This window comes from Lampetra fluviatilis, chromosome 13 (genome assembly GCF_964198595.1).
Source record: "Lampetra fluviatilis chromosome 13, kcLamFluv1.1, whole genome shotgun sequence".
Classification (NCBI taxonomy): domain Eukaryota; kingdom Metazoa; phylum Chordata; class Hyperoartia; order Petromyzontiformes; family Petromyzontidae; genus Lampetra; species Lampetra fluviatilis.
The window spans coordinates 4,466,821-4,485,878 of record NC_136287.1 but is presented as its reverse complement, the minus strand read 5'-3'; the positions used below and the strand labels follow the sequence as shown (position 1 = coordinate 4,485,878).

The 19,058-nt window shown below is 48.2% G+C and overlaps 1 protein-coding gene across 2 annotated transcripts; it reads right to left on the bottom strand.

Moving 5' to 3' along the window:
- Window positions 1–10,807: 10,807 nt before the first annotated feature.
- LOC144935449 (zinc finger protein 474-like) lies at window positions 10,808–18,521 on the bottom strand. Of its 2 annotated transcripts, none has more exons than XM_078862094.1 (6): window positions 17,729–18,521; window positions 15,350–15,921; window positions 14,440–14,719; window positions 13,778–14,196; window positions 13,083–13,263; window positions 10,808–12,486 (listed from the first exon to the last, which is right to left on the bottom strand). In XM_078862094.1, exons 1-6 carry the CDS (start codon window positions 17,799–17,801, stop codon window positions 12,332–12,334), a joined length of 1,680 nt encoding a protein of 559 aa, XP_078718220.1. In that variant the 5' UTR covers window positions 17,802–18,521; the 3' UTR covers window positions 10,808–12,331. The 2 variants fall into 2 exon arrangements, with proteins under 2 accessions (XP_078718220.1, XP_078718219.1); XM_078862093.1 differs by having other exon boundaries at window positions 18,003–18,521.
- Between the last annotated feature and the right edge of the window lie 537 nt (window positions 18,522–19,058).

Sequence of the window (19,058 nt, the reverse complement as noted above, 5' to 3'; positions counted from 1 at the left end):
GCTACGGCTGGCTCACGAGAGACTGGCGGAGCTACTGTACGCCGCTGCCGCCACGCTGGAAAACATCACGCGGCTGGGGGCTGGTGGTCCACCACGGGGCGAGGGGAGTCGTCAACCTGAGCGCCTTCCCGCCATTTCTGAAAACTCAAACTTTGAATTTCCCGCCATCGTCACGGCAGCTGCGGAGGGCGTGGCCGGGCTCAACCTTGGGTCCGACACCGCTCTCGCTGGGACAGCTGCGTCATCTCCAGCGGAGGGAGCGTCATCACATCCGCGACAGGCGATTCCATCTGCCATTCGCGCCGACGCACAGCCGAGTCCCGGGGATAGCAGCCTACAGACGTCCAAGGCGAACGCTGCGCTACAACAACGGCTGCCTCCGCTGAAAGAATTTGTTGGTGCAGAGGGCGACTGGGGCGGCTTCCAGCGACGCTTCATCGCCCACCAAGAAATGGCAAGGTGGTCCGACGATGAAGCCCTCTGCGCGCTGCCGGCGCTCCTCGACGCAGACGCGCTCGCCGCCCTCACATCGGCGCCGAAAGAGAAGCGGTCTACTCTGCCGAAGGCACTACAGCTGCTGGCCGGGGTCTATGGACCTTCAGCGGAATGCAGAGAGCGGTTCTACGAGCGCAAGCGGGGTGAGAAGGAGTCGCCCCTGGCATACAGGACGAGCCTCCTAGCGCTGGCTAAGACGGCTTTTCCCCGTATGGACGACGATGGCGTGGACGCGATGGTCACGGAGAAAATACTCCTCCTGGCAGACGACCTGGACATCGCTGTCGTCGCACAGGAGGACGCCGAGATGACCTCTCTTCAGGCGGCGCGCCTCCTTCACGCCAACCTTCTGTCCCTGCGGCGGAAAGCCAGCAGGGCATCGGCAGGGCGTGCGGTGGCTGCAGCCACCCTTCCGACGGAGGAGCTCTTCGCCGTCGACCATCGACGGCAACAGGCGCAAGAAGTACGGTCGGCCCGGGACGGGTCAAGCCGTTTCAACCGCCCGTCGTCTCCACCGGGGCTCCCGCGGTGTTTCAACTGCGGCGTCCGGAGCCACGTCGCCTCGGGGTGCCGCTCTCCTCGACAGCGCGGGACGACGGCTCGACGGGACGCCGGGCCTCCTCCTCCCAAGCTCCAGCAACATGACCCGGCGAGTCGCGGCACCACACATGTTTGGCCAAAGCACCTACTTGTTGCACGCTCTCGCACCACAACAAACGGGGGGCCGATGTCGCGTTGCGAGGGGCCAACGCGGATCACTGCGGGGACTCAAATCGAGCCCAAACAGTGGTCCGTGTTGGCCCATCGCGTGGTAGCCGCGTCGTCAGGGTCGTCGGCCGTAGTCGGACACATTGACGGGGTAGAAGTACGCATCTTGGTCGATACGGGGGCATCGGCGACAATCATTTCGGAATTAATTTACAATATTCTGCCCGTACAAAGCCGGCCTTTACTGCCGGTTAACGTCCCATTCTATGCCGCTAACGGGGGCTCTCTCGGCATCATGGGACAGATTCGAGCGCAAATTTCTATTGGGGACATCAAATTGTCGGGGCCGATTTTCGTTTCCTCCTCGCTGGCGGTTCCGTGCCTGCTGGGGACGGATTTCTTAGGTAAAATGCCCATTCGTATTTTGATCGACCAAGGATGCATTGAGCTTCCATCGGGGCGGCGCATGGCGTTCCTGCCATCCCCTGCGGCGGCTCGGTCGGCGTTCGCGACGGTACCGGCGTTCGTCGTTGAAACTGTTCGTGTGCCGCCGGGAGCTCAAATGCTAGTGCCTCTGAAACTTCGTAAGCCCTTCGCTAAGGGCATAGGGGATCAAGGTGTTTTGCTGGGACCGTCTAGGGCCGGGGTTAATGGGCCTCATTTGATTCCGGCCCAGACCGTCGTAAGAGGGGACGGGGACCCTTTCATCGCGGTCCTAAATGTGGGATCGCAGACGGTGGTGGTTCCTCAAGGGACGGTGCTCGCTCACGCGACGCCAATGCCCTGCGAGGAACCTGTCGCGAACCACGTTGGCACTGCTTCCCGGATGCTCCCACATTCGGACAGCGATGAAGGGTGGATCGACGCGCTTTGTGCGGGATCGACGGACCTGACAAATTCAGAGCGCCAACAGCTTAGAACGCTACTGAGGGAATTTTCCGACGTTTTCAGTCGTGATAAATATGATTTGGGTTGCACTCACCTGCTGCGTCACCATATTGACACGGGTGACAGCGCGCCAATTCGCCAAAATCCGTTTCGGTTAAGTCCCGCCGAAAAGGACCATGTCAAATCGGCTGTTGATGACATGTTAGCCGCCGACATCATTTCTCCCTCCACCAGCCCGTGGGGAGCGCCGATCGTCCTGGTTAAAAAGCAGGACGGCTCGTTGCGGTTTTGCGTGGATTTTCGGCGCCTTAATAAAATTTCGGTTGCCGACGCATACCCGCTCCCACGGATGGACGAATCGCTGGACGCTTTGGCGGGAGCGCGATTCTTCTCCACACTAGATTTACTTTCGGGATTCTGGCAGCTTCCTCTGGACGATGATTCTAAGCCTAAAACTGCTTTCCGTACACCGCACGGCCTGTTCCAATTCAACCGGTTGCCGATGGGCTTACACTCAGCGCCGGCAACTTTCCAGCGATTGATGGAATTGGTTTTGGCTGGATTGCAATGGGAATCGTGCCTGATTTATTTGGATGACGTTATTGTCTTTGGTAAAACTTTTGATGAACATCTCCAGAGGTTGCGGGCGGTTTTCCTAAAGATGCGGGCTGCTAATTTGAAATTTAAGCCCCAAAAATGCCATTTGTTACGCGAGTCGGTGCGTTATTTGGGGCACATCGTAGGGCGCTCGGGTATTGCTACCGATCCCGCCAAAACGCAGTGTGTCAGCTCCTGGCCGACTCCCACCTCGGTGGGAGAGGTCAGGAGTTTTATTGGCTTCGCATCATATTACCGACGCTTCGTCGCTAATTTTGCAACAATTGCCAAACCCCTACACGCGTTAACATCTAAAGGGGTTCGGTTCCACTGGGGTCAGGATGAGGAAGCTGCTTTCTGCTCCCTTCGGGACGCGCTGGTGAAGGCTCCTCCCTTGATTTACCCAGATTTTTCGAGGCCGTTTTTGCTCGACACCGACGCGAGCAACACGGGTATTGGAGGCGTGCTTTCCCAGGTGGTTGACGGCGTGGAACGGGTGGTCGCGTACGGCAGTCGGGTGTTGTCTCCAACGGAGCAAAGATATTGTGTCACCCGTAGGGAACTGTTGGCAATTGTCTATTTCATCCAACAGTATCGCCCATATCTGTACGGTCGGCATTTCACCGTCCGCACAGATCATGCGGCACTGCAGTACGCCCTGAAGGTTCAACAGCCATCGGGACAATTGTCCCGATGGCTGGAGGTCCTCCAGGATTTCAGTTTTGAAACCACTTATCGTAAGGGCGTTCGCCACACCAACGCTGACGCTCTGTCACGGATGCCAACCGCCTCCGAATGCGCATGTCTCCTGGGGTCGGGGCGTTGCAAGCCAGTGGGGGACGTGATGGTTCCGGTCCTGGCGGCGGCCGCCGACGATGAAACGGTAGTCCCCATTGATATCGCCGAACAGGGGAGAGATTCCCTGCTTGGATTGCCCGTTGATGAATGGGGGCGCCTCCAGTTGGAGGATGCCTCCCTCCTCGCGTTGCGTCGTCGCGCCGGGGAGAGGGGGCGTGTGACGGGTCATGCCGACGCATGGGAAACCCATGCGGGCTTGCTTATGCATTGGGACGGGAAATCCCAGCGTCACCGGCTGGTGGTCCCTTCTGGCCTACGAGGTAAGGTGGTGTGGGCTGCTCATGAGCGCCTCCTCCACCTAGGTACCCAGAAAACACTCGCCTTGCTTCAGCTGAATTTTTTTTGGCCGGGTATGACAAGGGATGTTGCTGATCTGTTGGCGGCATGCCCTCAGTGTGCGCAGCGCAAACCACCGGCACGGGAGTCGAACCCGCCCTTACAATCCATCCAGGTCTCCAGAATAAATGAACTGGTCGCACTGGATATTCTGGGGCCATTCCCCGCCACCTCCAGGGGAAATAAATATTTGCTTACTGGGGTCGAATATTTTACGCGCTGGCCTATGGCCTGGCCCCTGGCGAATCAGTCGGCAGCAGCCATCGTCGACGCCTTTGTCCAAGGTTATGTCATGGACAAAGGTGCCCCGGAGCGGTTGTTGACCGACCAGGGTAGAAATTTTTCGGGGAAACTCCTAAAACAAGTCTGTGATCTCCTGGGAACGAAAAAAATTCGAACCTCCCCCTATCACCCGCAAACGGACGGGATGGTCGAGCGTCTGCATCGCACCATCACGTCTATGTTGTCGCAGCAAGTTTCGGACTCACAGGCTGATTGGGACTTACAAATTCAAGGGGTTCTAGCGGCATACAGATTGGCTCCCCATGCTGCGACGGGGTTTTCACCTTTCTTTCTTATGTATGGCCGCGAACCCGACCCACCTGTTCGGGCACAGTTGCAGATCCACGTGCCGCTGGGCAAATCTAAATTGGACGATCACGTTAAATTTAACCTTGACAAACTGACTGAGGCGCGGGATGCGGCGAGGCTAAATTCTGACAGGCGTCAGAAGGCGAACGAGCGCCTCAGACTGGCTCGCGCGCACGTGCTGCAGTGGAAGCCGGGGGACAGGGCATGGCTGCACTGTCCCCAGGTACCACTCGCGACCTCCTCTAAACTCGTACGCCCGTGGCGGGGCCCCGTCGAGGTTATTGAGGTTTTGAGGCCTCAGTGCGTTCGAATCCAATGGGGGAGGCGCCGGTGGTTTGTACACCCCTCTAGGCTGAAGCCGTTTGTTGCGGTGCGGGGGCCCACGCCACGCACGCGAGGCCAAGCATGTGGGGGGTCGACCGACTCGGAGGGTCCGTCGCTGCTCTCGCCTGATGTGTTGCCGGCTGTCCCACCCACAGGTGTACCGGGAATGACGGGCTCACGCCCTGGAACCCCCACAGGTGATGCCGACAGTCGCGCGACTTCAATCGCGACCTCACCTCGAATGGGACAGCCGCCACCGGATGGTCCGCCGTCCGGGGTTGCCCCGTGTGACGGGCCTGCGGCAAGGACGCGCGCTAAAATGCGCAGACTCTTATAATATACAGCAGGAAGAAAAAGAAAAAAAAAAAAAACTTTTCTTATTTATTTTCCTTCACGTGTCATGGTTACTGTATGCTGCGTCGGTGGTGTGCTCCTTGCACACTGAGTGTGTTGTGTTGTGTGGGCGCGGTGTGTGTGTTGTGGGTGCGTTGTGTGTCGTGGGTGTGCTGTGTGTGATGGGGGAGTTCCTGGCTAGTTGTACATACGTGCTTACGGATTTCGTATTTATGCGGGGGGGGGGGTGCGTCGGACATTCCCTTCGGGGGTATGGTTGTTGTTCTTGTTGTTGTTCTGCTATTTGCATTTTGTTGAAAAAATGAGGCACACACGGGGTCGAGGGGTAATTGTTCCTTTATTTGGAATTGTTGCAGCCGGGACGGCTGCGAGCTGTAATGGGGGGGGTGATGTAGGGCTGTTACGGGAGGGCTGTAAGTGCATACGATCCAATGGGTAACAAACACAGTGGGCGGAGTTACGGGAGTACACGGGGGGGGTGCCCGCAGCGACGTCCGCATCAGGCAGCCTGGGGGGTTGTGATCCTGATGGGGGGTATAAAGGGGGAGGACAAAGAGAGCTCGGGGCTCAGTCTGGGAACGAAGGAGGAAGAGTGAAGATCCTCTAGCTAGAGCCCTGGACTCCCCTCGACGCCGCCCTTGTCAGGGCTGCAGAGGAGCGAGCCAGAGGCGTGGTTCCGTGAACCAGGGTTAGACCCTGGGACTCCGGAGACCGTAGCCCGACTCACCAGTGTCGGGCCAGTTAGCCTCCCCTAGCTCGTTAGAGGAGGACTTGGGGATAGGTGAGATTAGCTAGGGGGTATCCCCAGTTATCCGGGTGAGGGGGCCGCTACCCCCTCTAGTGTTGTCCTGTACCGATAAGCTGAAATAAATATACGTGTGCCTCAACCTGGGTGTCCAGCGTCTTCACCGGTACTTCACTTTCATACATTTAACTCCTTAGTGTTGATAACCCTTTCAACAATAATCCTGTAATATCCCCAGTATTACTTAAGATTATAAAGTTTTTTTTTTATGGGCCCCTTGTAGATGCTTTCGTGCAATCAGCTTGCAAAAATAATTCATGCCGTGGTTGGGAATACAAAGATAAGGATATCCTCTCATGCCACTGCTGGTGGAAGGGCCTCCGATAGAGGGAGAACAAGAAAGCCCCCTCTAGAGAGACCCCTCAAGAAAGCCCCCTCAAGAAAACCCCTCTAGAGAGGATGAATCCGCCAATATAAAATAATTACGATAAAATAATTACGATAACATTTAAATGCACAATGACGAGTTTCTAAACTCGTCAATCGTAAACAATGTGGTCTCCAAGAGTAACCAGCGAGTGCGAACAAATTACATCTCACATGCAGAGCAGTGTCCGTTGACATTCTTTTTAAATTCCCTTGCAGTGATTAGCGAGTTGGAATACCTCACAAAATGGACAATTGATTAAAATACTCGTTGGTTCTTTCGGTAAAGTCACGTAGGCATACAATAAAATAAATCACGACGTTTCGATCGCAACACAACCGGTCGTCCTCAGGCGGACAAAAACAGAATCTATTTATTTTCTACCTACGTGACTTTACCGAAAGACCCAAAGAGAATGGATATTTGCAGTCACGAAAGCTTCAAATCACAAATAACATCGTTTTTTTTTCTAAGATGCTATTCTCACGGAATCGCACGGATGTCGGAACTGGTGGCAAATATGTTTTTTTAAATCTTTGTCACAAATAACATAATTCTGTTAAGTTAGGGACATGAATGTAAACTGAAAACCATTACAAGTGATTATACCAGAATACTGCACCCGATCTTGTTTGTCTTTCCCACATGCAATCACTATATTTACATACATTTATTTCTCAGAACCCACATTGGGTCAGGCAAGGGGATACTCGGTTGAAACAACATCAACAAGGGCTACAGTAGCCAACAGAGGTTGAGAATCACTGCTCTAGAGGATATTTGTTCTACTTTTCCATTCCCGCCAGACATCTTGGAAGAGGTGGAAGTCGCCACGCTTTACCCCACCGCATACCACCTCTGAACAAAGCTGCCCAATTGTGGGCAGAGTTGTACCTCGCTGAGCTGGGACAGCAGCTGTTGGCGACAGCCACACTTCTCCTGATAGCCAACGATGAACACCATCGTATCCTGCTGGTGCTGTCGCCTCTGCGCGGAGCTCGACAGAAATGATTCTAATTGTTCCTGAAAATAAGTACGAAGATTAACGAGCGGTAACTGATTTTTTTTTTTGAGCGTCGTGTGAAAATTACAATAGCAGAACACCAACACAAATGTCAGGCGAAGTTTACTCCGGGTGTATATCCCCTTTCTCCCACGGCAGATGCTGTGTGCTGTGCGCTCACCAAATTCTCAAAACACTCCATATTTGCCCTTTTCAAAGAATCCATGACAGCACGGTTCCCCAATTCAAAGGCTTCCATCGTCTGTCGTAAGAGAGCAAACACGGCTATTTAGCTGGTCCAGAGAAAGCCATCATAGAGAAAAAAAACGAGGAATGTTAAATACACAATTATTTGCCGTAAAAAAGAGCTACCGAAGCCAGTTTTCCAAGAAGACATGTTTTATTGACACTACGCTAGCAATGGTGCATACGCACAAATAACGCAATCTTAACACATTTGTCAATAATACTGCCCTAAATGACTAAACGAAACAAAGTATGTGATGTTTTTGCCAATAAGCCTTTCTTCATAGGACACCGATGACCTTTGTGCGGAGTTTTTTTATTCACTTGTTGAAATTTGTGTTCGCAAAGTTGCATTCCTAAATACATTTACACAATCACTCTGCAATTTGACTTCAACGTCATCAAAACCGACCACTGCTAGCTAACGCGCACACCCAAATCCACTACAGTATTGGCAATGTACGTACGTGATCCACTCGAGTCCTGATCTTCTCCAGCTCCTGCTGCGTTTGATCCGCATGGCGGGCGAGTTTTACCAGGGCCATTCTCTCCATCACCGCCCGCACCTCTTCGCCCTCCTCTGGAGGCGCCGCGTGTTGACGAGATGCCCCGTCTCCTGCCACCACCGTGGACTCGCACGCGAGGCCAGACGATCGGCCGTGCTGGCTCAAGACGGAGGAACCCAATGCGGGGGCATTGTGATGCCCGCTACCCTGAGCTGTGCGTGACCCAGGGCTGAACATTTTCATCCTTCCAGATAACGTCCCCGGGCATAGGTAACGCTGCGGTCCTGCCGATCGACTAACTAGATAGCTTACCACTATCTCTAAAACATACCTGTCACGGGCAAATACATCTCAATGTCATATACAATGACCAAGTTATTTATGACTTATCTCACTTAATGTATTTGCCATTAGAGGCCAAAGTAACACTTTTTTATATTGAAAAGTTCTCCCAGCTCAGTGTTTAATATCGAAGTGAAACGGCGATAGTTTCGCGCACCAAAGTGAAACGCATGTCCTTGTGAGGAGCACACTCCCTGTGGGGCACAGGCTGACTGCTACAAGGCTAAGAGACCCCCTTTATCTGCCTGGAGAGGGCTGGGCCCCTGGTGCTTACACATGCCACTCGTGCAATATCCAGGCAGTCACTGCAACACCAAGAGTCACCACTCCTTCGCCCTTTAGCCGTGGTTGTCGTGGTGAAATATCTGCCTTTCTCAAAACACAGGCCACTGAGAAACGTAGAGTGTGTGGTGATAACCCAATGACTCGTTTTTGCTGACGCATCTGATGCTTAAAAAGAAAAAAACCCACAAATTTGTATTGCAATGCAGAGGCCACCGATTAATTTCGATCTTCCGCCGTGGCAATTTAAAGAATGGGAACGTTTCTTTAAATCCAATCGATGTCTGCCTACCCAACAGTATATGTGGGTCCACCAGGCAGGGTGTGAGTGGTGGGATAAAGTGCGGCTAACTCCCACCACTTTCAATGATGCATGGTCAGCGTAGAAGAGTAGGCCTAAGTACCTCCTAGAGCAGTGGTTCTCAGCCGAGGGCACGTGGCAATGCCTCAGGGGGCACGTGAGGTGCTGTATAAATGCATGAAATTATATCACGCACGAGTAATTGGTGAATAATCTTGCGCGAATCTGTCAATATTAAATAACTACGATGCATTTTTAAATCCTTAATATTAAGTTCACTTGCTTGCTTAGGACCGTGCAAATCTTTCGGTCGTTTTTTAACCCACTTCCCGTGATCCAATCGAGCTGACATTTTGCACACAGACTCGTTGTGCGTGACAATGCATTTTCGTCAGAAAAATTTTTTCCAAAATTTTACACTGTTTAGGGAATTTTTTTTAAATATTTAATTACCAATTGTTTAATGCTGTCAGACAATCATCTGACCCATAGGTGGCAGCCATCTCAAGCCAGAGGACGAGAGGACTCGAGCCGCCACGCATATAAAGGATTTATAGTGAAAAACTTTGTTTTTACGGGTTATACTTGTTAAGTCATATGGTGGCCTAGAACGATCTAAAAGACCTTCTATAAACTCATTGATCGTAAAAAAAAATGTGGTTTCCACGAGTAACCAGCCAGCGCGAACAAATAACCGTCGTTGCGTGCAGAGCATCCATCGATTTGTTTTGCAATCGCTCGCAGTTACTGGCTCACAAAATGGGCACTTGGTTAAAATCTTCATACGTTCATTTCTCGGAAGCATGTTGGGTCAGGCGAGGGGCTGGTACTCGGTTGAAACTAAATTCACACAAGGGGGGTACAGTAGCCATGAAAAAAAAGGTTGTGAAACACTGCTCTTAGTAGGGCTCTCCAATGCACTTTACACGCGATTGTTATTCTAAGCCAAACATATCAAAGGTGAAACACGTGGATTTTATTTACAATGTCTGTTCTCATCTTATTTTATCCCCCCCCCATTTTTTATTGCGTTATATAGAAGAGATAGCGATGTAGCTAGATGAGAGAAATGTGGACAAAATATAGATGTGCAATGAGATGAGAAAAGAGATGCAGATGGGAGAGATGTAGTCAAGAGACAAAGATGTAGTGAGATGAGAAGAGAGCTGAAACAAATTAGATTAATTTAATATATTTTACGTCAATTGACCTTTAATGTCTGAGTCTAAAATAGAGCTATTTGGTGCATCCCTTTTTCATTTAATCTTAAGCTGTTTGGGGCACTAAGCTTTTTATCTTAGTTTTCTTATGCTGGAAAGTGGGGGAAATAAATGGGTTTTTATAAGCAGTAAATCCCCCTTAGCTTCTTGTGTGTGCTTTGTGAGAGACAGAGGCTAATCATGAGACGCGCACATGTCCACGTCCTCACATGTTGCGCTGAATGTGAACGTGTCTGTGACAATAAGGGCAAAAGAAAATGCAGACTGTGACATTAAATGTGTTAAAATCACAGAGCGCGTTAAGTGACAGACCAAATTGAAAGTGTCGAGGAGCGTTTGCGTAGTCATTGGTGACCAGGCCAAGACCATCGTATTTCTAAACTTGAGAAACCATTTAATCAGTGGATGCCAGGATTCGAGCCCTGGAACCTTGGCAACACTGACCTATTCCTCTTACCCCATACACACGGCCATCACCCAGAATATAACATAATTCATTCATAATTAAACCACTACTTCAGGCTTATAATGAGATGCTCATTAGAGCAGAAATTCGCTTTGACCATTGCACTCCATATTTTCAATGCACATGCACACGGGTTGTATTACTCATCTTTATTATATTATCAGAGATTTTATATATATTTCAACATACACATGTTATGATTTAATGTAAAGGTACATGAACCGTCACATTCATTGAGTAAAGTATGATACCATATTAGAAGTGCAAAACAATTGGAAAATCTTGGTACTCTGCCCTGCTGCATATATATTAAGAATCATTACGTACATTTGTGAAAAAAAATTCCCCAAAAATAGTGCATATAATACAAATGTTCATCAATATCATTAGCCTTGACCTATCCACTGCTGGATGAAGGTCTCTTCAACTGCCACCACCTCTTATAGTCTTGTGATTCAACAATCCATCTTGCACCTGCATACAAGCGGATTGCATCCCTCCATCTCCGTAGCAGACGCGTCCTCTCATATAAGCCCCTTCATTTGGCTGATACTTTGTTAGTCTTGACCATTGGCCAATATTCCTTCTCGTAGTGTCCTGCCCAAGCCCACTTACAGTTTTTTAACTGCTAATACGATGTAACTAAAGTATGTTCTCCACGTGCCCCATCGTTCCTGTCTCTTAGTTAAATTCCGAAAATACATGAAAGCCTACGTGTGTTAAAATACATTACTTCTTGCATTTTCTTACACAACATCCAAGTTCCGGACCCACATGTAATGTACACTGATTTAAAACGTTTTTCTTTAGGCACATTGGTATATTCTTGTAAGTTTCCTAAAACCGCTCCAAACTGCTCTTGCCTACTGGTTGATTCATCATTTTGTTCCCAGCCCGCCTTTAATAAATCGCAAAGTATCTAAATGCAACCATATCGTAAGACACTGTACAGTGGACAATATTTATTTTAAAAAGATCAAGACAGTCATTGACAGAGGAAACAAGGTCTTGACTCTGAAATTGTATAGGGCAGGAAGCAGACGATATGGATGTCTGGGAAAATGAAGCTCCAGACGATGAGGGCAACAAGAGAAAATTGAGTGAAGGCTGACTAGGGTTTCAGTTGAAAGCTTTGATTGCTGAAGGGGGGAATATGGGCATGGGAGTAAAGTAAGGATAGAATTATGTTCATTTGAGGTTCATTCATTTTGCTCTAGCCCAGTCAACATGCTGACATTGGGCAATGCTGGATAGGGTTTGGTCCAATTTCGGCCTTCATTAATATAGCAATGACCCATTACAGCATATCAACAGGGAAGGCTGTGATAGTGCAGTTGTGAAGATAGGCACATGTAAGAGACAATTAAAGGCAAACCTGTTTATTTTCTATCTGTATAATAACCCGTTTGCATCAGCATGGAAGTGAGTATGACACGTTTCTAGCCTCTACACGTTGGTGAATGTATTAATGAGCATCAAAGCTGTAAATGTAAACTTCCCGGTATATTTTTTACCACTCTGTTCCACATTTATTTTTTTTATAAACAATTGGTAACCAACTGGAAGAACATTCAGACCTCCCAGAAGGATATTTTTTGAAGGCCTCCCTATCTTCAGCTGTTCCAGAGCCAGCTGGTCCAGCTCAAGCCTTGGCAGGCTTTGGTTTGCAGGCACGCTGGTGCACAGCCAGGCGATCAGGCAGGAATGTGCGGCCGCAGACAGGGCATGGCACCAGCTGGCCCTGCGAGCTTTGCCACGCCGCTGCATTGGCTGCCTCCAGGTCATAGGTCCCACTCGCTGCACACAGGCACAACACAAGCGTTAGCCAGATGGAGACCCTTACTACCATTATCAGCCATGATCTATCCACAGCTGGATGAAGACCTCCTCAAGCCATTCCTCATGGTCCTGTGATGTCACAATTCATCACACTTCTGCATATGAACAGAATGCAACGCCCACTTCTCAAATTGACTGTCGTTTCGCATGCGATCCCTCTCTTGGCTGCCGTATTGAAACCGGTCCCGTCGAGCGATGAAGTGCTCTTTCCGAGCCAATTTAGTTTTTTGACATTTAATGACGTCCATATTTTGTGTTGTTTCTGTGAACAATGTCTTTTTGTCTGTCAGTATCTTTAATTAATAACATACAACTCTTGATATTTGCACATTTTTTTGTCACTATCCATATTTTTGATCCATGCATTAGAACAGACGATGTGAAAATGTTCTTGACTAAGCACATGGGTATATTGCTTTTCATTATCAAATTACATTAGGAAAACAATGGTGCAGTGACTGGTAAAAGAAGAGGTCAAGTGATTTAGGAAAGTTAATGGTTAATTGGCTGAGTGGTGAGTGTATTTAATATTTATTGCTGCAAACATTACTTACATTTAATTAAGGCCACTTCAGGTTTCTTGGGCTCAGGCCGACGCATATTCTTTGGAAGCTTGTCATTCTCAATATGCCACTTCGTGAAGCATTGTGGCTCATGTATGGAGATAGATTTGGTTCCAAACTCTCGTCCACAGATGTAGCAGATAACCGTTTGCGGCTTTCGGATTACCTTGGGCTGGGTTTCAATAAAAGATGTAAAAATTATGTAAATATGTGACTCGTTTATAATGAATGGGAAAATAGAAATTCACTGCTCACTCTCGACATATTTGATGAACTGTCACAATATGGAGTTACAATTCGATTCAATAATTCATTTCGACATTGTGCTTCATATAAAATCTATTACGAACCAGTTATATACATAATGTATAAATCCTAAAATATAAATTATCACATGCACAATTCTACGCATATAAAATGAGCATAACAATGCATTTAAAGTAATGCGGTTACATAACAAATAAGGCTTTCCTATATAACAGAAATATATATCATTACCCTACTTCAGAGAATTGTACAGAGTAAACTATGTTCAGTAAAAATTAAGACAACACGATATTTCACTGTATATACTTCACCGAATATGTTACAGCTAACCATCACCATAAATAGGTAAAGCAGTAATAGACAATTTTTTTAATGAATTAATTATCGCCGTGGCCACAGCATATAATGGGGAGTTTGACCTGCACGGCCGCACTTGTTCCTGCTCCAGTAGAAGCAGGTGAAGCGCCAGGACCTTTAACCTTGCAGCTGCGCTGATGCACCTGCAGACGGTCTGGCGCAAACTTCCGGCCACAGTTAGAACATGGTACCAGCTGCCCCTTGAAGCTTTCCCAGGCTGCCTCATTGCTCACTGCAATTGCCCCGGTGCCACCGCCAGCCTGTGCCACCAGTGGCTTTTTTGGGACCGGCCGGCGTAACTCTCTGGGCAGTCGGTCATTCTCGTTTTTCCACTTCTCCAGGCACTGTGGCTCGTGGATGCTCAGTGACTTTGTCCCGAACTCTCGGCCACAGATGTAGCAGATGAGAGTGCGTGGCATGGGGGCCTTTGTGGCTTGCAGCGATGCCGTCACATTCCCGTTCTTTTTATTCGTGCCGCCTCCTAAGCACAAGCAAGGTTGCACAAGTCGGTACATGTACGGTACATAATGTGAGTTTTGTAAATATGTTGACAGTTGAAAAAATCCGAATGGCAAGTGCCAAAATGTAAGTTATAATTACCCGTTTAATGTATGTTATTATTGAACCACTTCACTTTTTACTTTACTTCCATATTGTGATAAAAAAAAATAATTTTGAAACACCCAATGAACATTATGAATTAATGTATTAACCCTTTCCTTACCATTGTCTACTCCAAGCCTTTCGACACCGGGAGCTTTGGGAGCTGAAACAACGGGCAAGGACGAGCTCACAGTGCTTGAGGGTTTCCTGAAAGTGGCTCCACGGGACAGGGAGGGCCCTCTACGGCCACCATCCTTGGCAGCAATCTCCTTGGACTTAAAGCAGCTCCGTTGATGGATAGCAAGACGATCAGGCAAGAAAGTGCGGCCACAGTTATCGCATGCAACAAGCTGCGCCTGAGCACTCTGCCAAGCCAAGTCATTAGCTGCACCAACACCAGCCTGAAAATTGATAAATTAATATATATTTCATTATTTAATTTTTATTCATGAATTTCCAAAAAAAGAAATATGCCATTATTGTCAAGGAAGGCTAAACACTAAAGAAGCACATCTGTTAATGTTTGCTTATTCCTTTTTTAAATGCAATTTCATTTTTTTTCGTATGGAATTTTAATGACAGGATTACTTCCAAAATATTGAATAGTTTTCATATTAATAAAATATTTTATGTAACATAAAATGTGTTTTATATTTTGTCGAACACATGTATTTCCAATGCAGTGAATAGATGTTAGGTTGAAATAAGCAATATATGTTTAGATCCAAACAATCACAGTTATAATCAAGAGGTTAATGTAAAATATGCATATATTAAAGAACACAATCAGTAGTGGCCGTTACAAGGAAACAATTGTGTTTTGGAAAATATTTTACTCAACTTACTCAAGAGTTTTTTTGTTGATTGATGTATATATCACTTTAGATACATTTAGATATTACATGATACAAAATGTATAGACTATATATGTAATAAAAATGTTTAACGAAATTATAGACTTTATAATACAAAAAAATTCTGGGTACGCCGTCTCTTATTACGAATTTAATGATAAAAAAATGCTTCCCTGCCTTTGAGTCCGTATTTGGCTTGCTGGGCTCTGGCCTCCGTAGGTGCTTTGGCAGCTTCTCATTCTCAATCTGCCACTTCTCCAGGCACTTTGGCTCATGCAGAGAAATTGACTTTGAGCCAAACTCCCGACCGCAGATGTAGCACACTCTCATAGCTGAACGTCTCGGGGGTATGGTGGGCAGAGAATATGGCTTCTCCAAACCTGGGTGTGAAAACACCCCGTTGGGTCGCAGGGGAAGGGTGGTTGTCTTCGGCCTGGAAAGTCGCTTGCCGTGGTTTATTGCTTTGCCTGGTTCCTGTTGTAGCACTAGAGGAGCATGACTTGGTCCAGACGCAAGGGTGACTGGCGAATCGTGGCCTCTTGATTTGCTAAATGCCTCTGTGGCTGAAGTGTTTTGCACTTTCTCAGAAGTGGCGACACTTGGGTCTGCCTTGGTGGATGCAATTGTTTTTAAAGCACCGCAGCTGCGTTGATGGGTCGGTAAACGGGCTCCCAAAAAAGGTTTCCCACAGTGTTTGCAAGGATTGAGATCGGCTCGTGGGCTTCTATTGGCTGCTTTCTGCTGAGCAACTTCGACCAGGGAGGGCAAAAAAAAAGATAGGCTTCATTAAAGGTATGGATCACTGCACTTGGGGTAGTCTCTGAAGAGCTTTAACATTTTTCATGATTTCAATAGTTATTTGCTGTTACTTACTTTGTTTTACCAAGATTCTCTAATTTTTGTAATATAACTTGAGGACGAATGTGTCTTACCCGCGTGAACAAATAAAATCAGTGAATAGTTACTGCATTGTGATCATTTTTTTGTATTATACCATCAGAGGCAAGCTTCATCGTAACGATTTTATTGACTGTAATGTAGTGCTCTCACAATGTGATTATTAAAAAAATACACGATATAAAATGTTCTTATAGTGTGATTTAATTAACTTGCTTAAACAGATCCTGAATACACTAATGTGCATAACAGCAGACAACCAAGACTTCTACAATCATACTGCATATGAATAAAAAAAAAGATTCCTTAATTTATCTCTATTTGCGGATCTCCTAACTATACACAACAATATAATTACTAAACTGTATGCATTCTTAGCTTGACTGAACATCTTTAAAGGGCCAGATCATTTCTGAAACTTAAACCCGAAGAAGGTACTGTGCATGTGTCAAACAATGAGATCATTAAAGTATAATCAAGGCACATTCATCTCCAGCTGGATGGGGTATAGAGTTCCACTGAGGCTCAGTACCCCAGTGAGTCAAGTCCCTACTTGTTTTAGGGCACGTTTCCTTTTTAAAAGGCTTCTATTATCAACAGTATCTTAGCCTGCGGCAGGAAAGAACTTGTGGCATGTTTAATCTTCACTGACTACAAAACATACACAGCGACATGTTTATTGTCATGTTTATATCTGCAGGTAACCTATTACAAACATGTTAAATATGGTGGTGCCCAGCTCCATGCCAACAAAGCAATATATTGTGAATTTCTATTTTCCAGTGTTAAAAGTGTCAGCTTTAAGTACCCTTGCTAATAGATGTAATACATTTGACAGTCTCACGCACATTTTACAATAAACCATGATTACGGAAAATTTGCTATTAGTGTCATGCCGACATTGAGTATTGAATGGTAATTTAAATAAAGAAGTTCCTTCACGAAATAGTACATTGGTTTCTCTTGTTTTCATTTGAACTAAAAGACGGTGAATAATGTGGACAAGTCAATGACTATTCACAGCTTCCCACAGACGTGGCGATTCATGTGAATCTCTAAAGTGACATTAGTAACATAACAACATTTGAAAAGTTAATCCTTAACTGCTGCTCAGGTGATTTTCAGCAGCTGTTAATTCAGAGTGCAGCGCAAGAAAATCCATTCCAATACCGCGTCCTGCCTTCCATAACTCCCACAGACCTACACACTACGATAAACATCACCTTTAAATCACTGATATTTAACAATTTCAAATATACGTTTTAAAAGGTGTAGTTACCGAGTCTTCTTCTTTCCCGATGGCAAGGTAGTGGAATTTTCGCAATAATGCATGAGCCATTTGCCTCAAGCAGTTCTAAAAGTATACCCGTTACGAGACGAAATTCTAACCTTTGATAACCTAATACACTTTTTTAAAACATTTTCTTGCTGTGGATTTCACACCTGGTGATGATTGCTTGTATTGCAGTCGAAACGTTGTGAGATTTTTTATTGTTTTATATTTTTATTATTTCCCTTCTACGTGACTTTACCGAAAGAACCAAGAATATGAATCCCTGCAGTCACGAAAGCTTTAAATCAAGACCTAATACATGTTTTTTATGGATATAATTGTATTTGAATATCATGTTTTACCGGTGTGAGGGCTGCGAGGGCTACCTTGGTGGGCAGCAGATCCAATGCAGAAAACCAATCCGCGGTTGTGCTGTACTATGGCTCCGTCTCCACCCATCGCGGGTGAAGTTAAATATCAACAACAACAACCGACGTCCACCGCTCGTGCCAGGCTAGGTGCACTCTGAGGCCACGTGGAGTGTGGAAGGCCCTCTGGCAGGAGGTCACGGTACAGACCCAGCAGGTGCCATGGGTCTATGAAGGCCCTTTCCTCATCCAGCAGTGGATAGACACTGTACTTGTGCGAACCTCATCTTACCTTTAGTCTTGCGGTCACTCATGAATGCTGCCGAGTGGACCCCCACCAGACACTCTCTCTCTCTACAGTGGCTGCTTTACTCAATAAATAAAGTAAAAGTGTCTCTTGGTGAAGACCACCAAATTAGCCGACCGGCATCACCACAGCCGCCTCCGCCTCCTCCAGCTCCGGCAGCCGCATCCCCCCTTCCTCTCCCGGGCCATGCTGCGCTCACGATGCGCGCGGTAAAGGAGCAGAGACGTGAAGGCGGTGCCCGTAGGAGAGTGGCGAAGCGAAGCGTCACCGTGGTGGTCTTGGTGGTGGTGGTCGTCGTGGTGGTGGTCGTCGTGGTGGACTGGTGGTGGTGGTGGTCACCGTGGTGGTGGTGGTGGTCACAGTGGTGGTGGTGGTCACAGTGGTGGTGGTGGTCACAGTGGTGGTCACCGTGGTGGTGGTGGTCGTGGTGGTGGCGAGGAGTGAACGCGCCACGCGGACTCGAGGAGGCCGCAAATTTGGCAGCAGCTGTGGCGGCAGCGTCGTGGGTCGTCATGGCGACCTGGCGCGACGTCACGCGGCGCGTCATGGGGTAGTGGGGGGGGGGGTGAAGGAGGGGGTGGTGGGTGAGGGAGGGGGTGGTGGGGTGAGGAGGTGGTGGGGTGAGGGAGGGGTGTGGGTTGTGAGGAGGGAGGGGTTGGTGGTGTGAGGAGGGGGTGTGGGGTGAAGGAGGGGTGTGTGGGTAGTGGGGGGGGGTGAGGGAGGGGGGTGGTGGGGTGAGGGAGAGGGAGGTGGTGGGGGGAGGGAGGGGTGGTGGGGTGAGGGAGGGGGGTTGGTGGGTGAGGAGGGGGTGGTGGGGTGAGGAGGGGGGTGGGAGGGGGGGGTGAGGGAGGGGGTGGTGGGTGAGAGGAGGTGGGGTGGTGGGAGTGGGGGGGTGAGGGAGGGCTGGTGGGGTGAGGGAGAGGAGGTGGTGGGGGGAGGGAGTGGGTCGTGGGGTGAGGGAGGGGTGGTGGGGTGAGGGAGGGGTTGGTGGTGTGAGGGAGGGGTGGTGGGGTGAGGGAGGGGGAGTGGGGTGAGGAGGGG

What these genes read in the sequence shown, in the direction of transcription:
- LOC144935449 (XM_078862094.1), bottom strand. Translation starts at nt 17,801, where the DNA reads ATGGGTGGAGACGGAGCCATAGTACAGCACAACCGCGGATTGGTTTTC. An exon ending in AGCCAAATACGGACTCAAAG is followed by an intron (nt 14,720 to 15,349) that starts GCAGGGAAGCAT and finishes ATCAATTTTCAG; the next exon opens with GCTGGTGTTGGTGCAGCTAA. An exon ending in GAACAAGTGCGGCCGTGCAG is followed by an intron (nt 13,264 to 13,777) that starts GTCAAACTCCCC and finishes ATTGAAACCCAG; the next exon opens with CCCAAGGTAATCCGAAAGCC.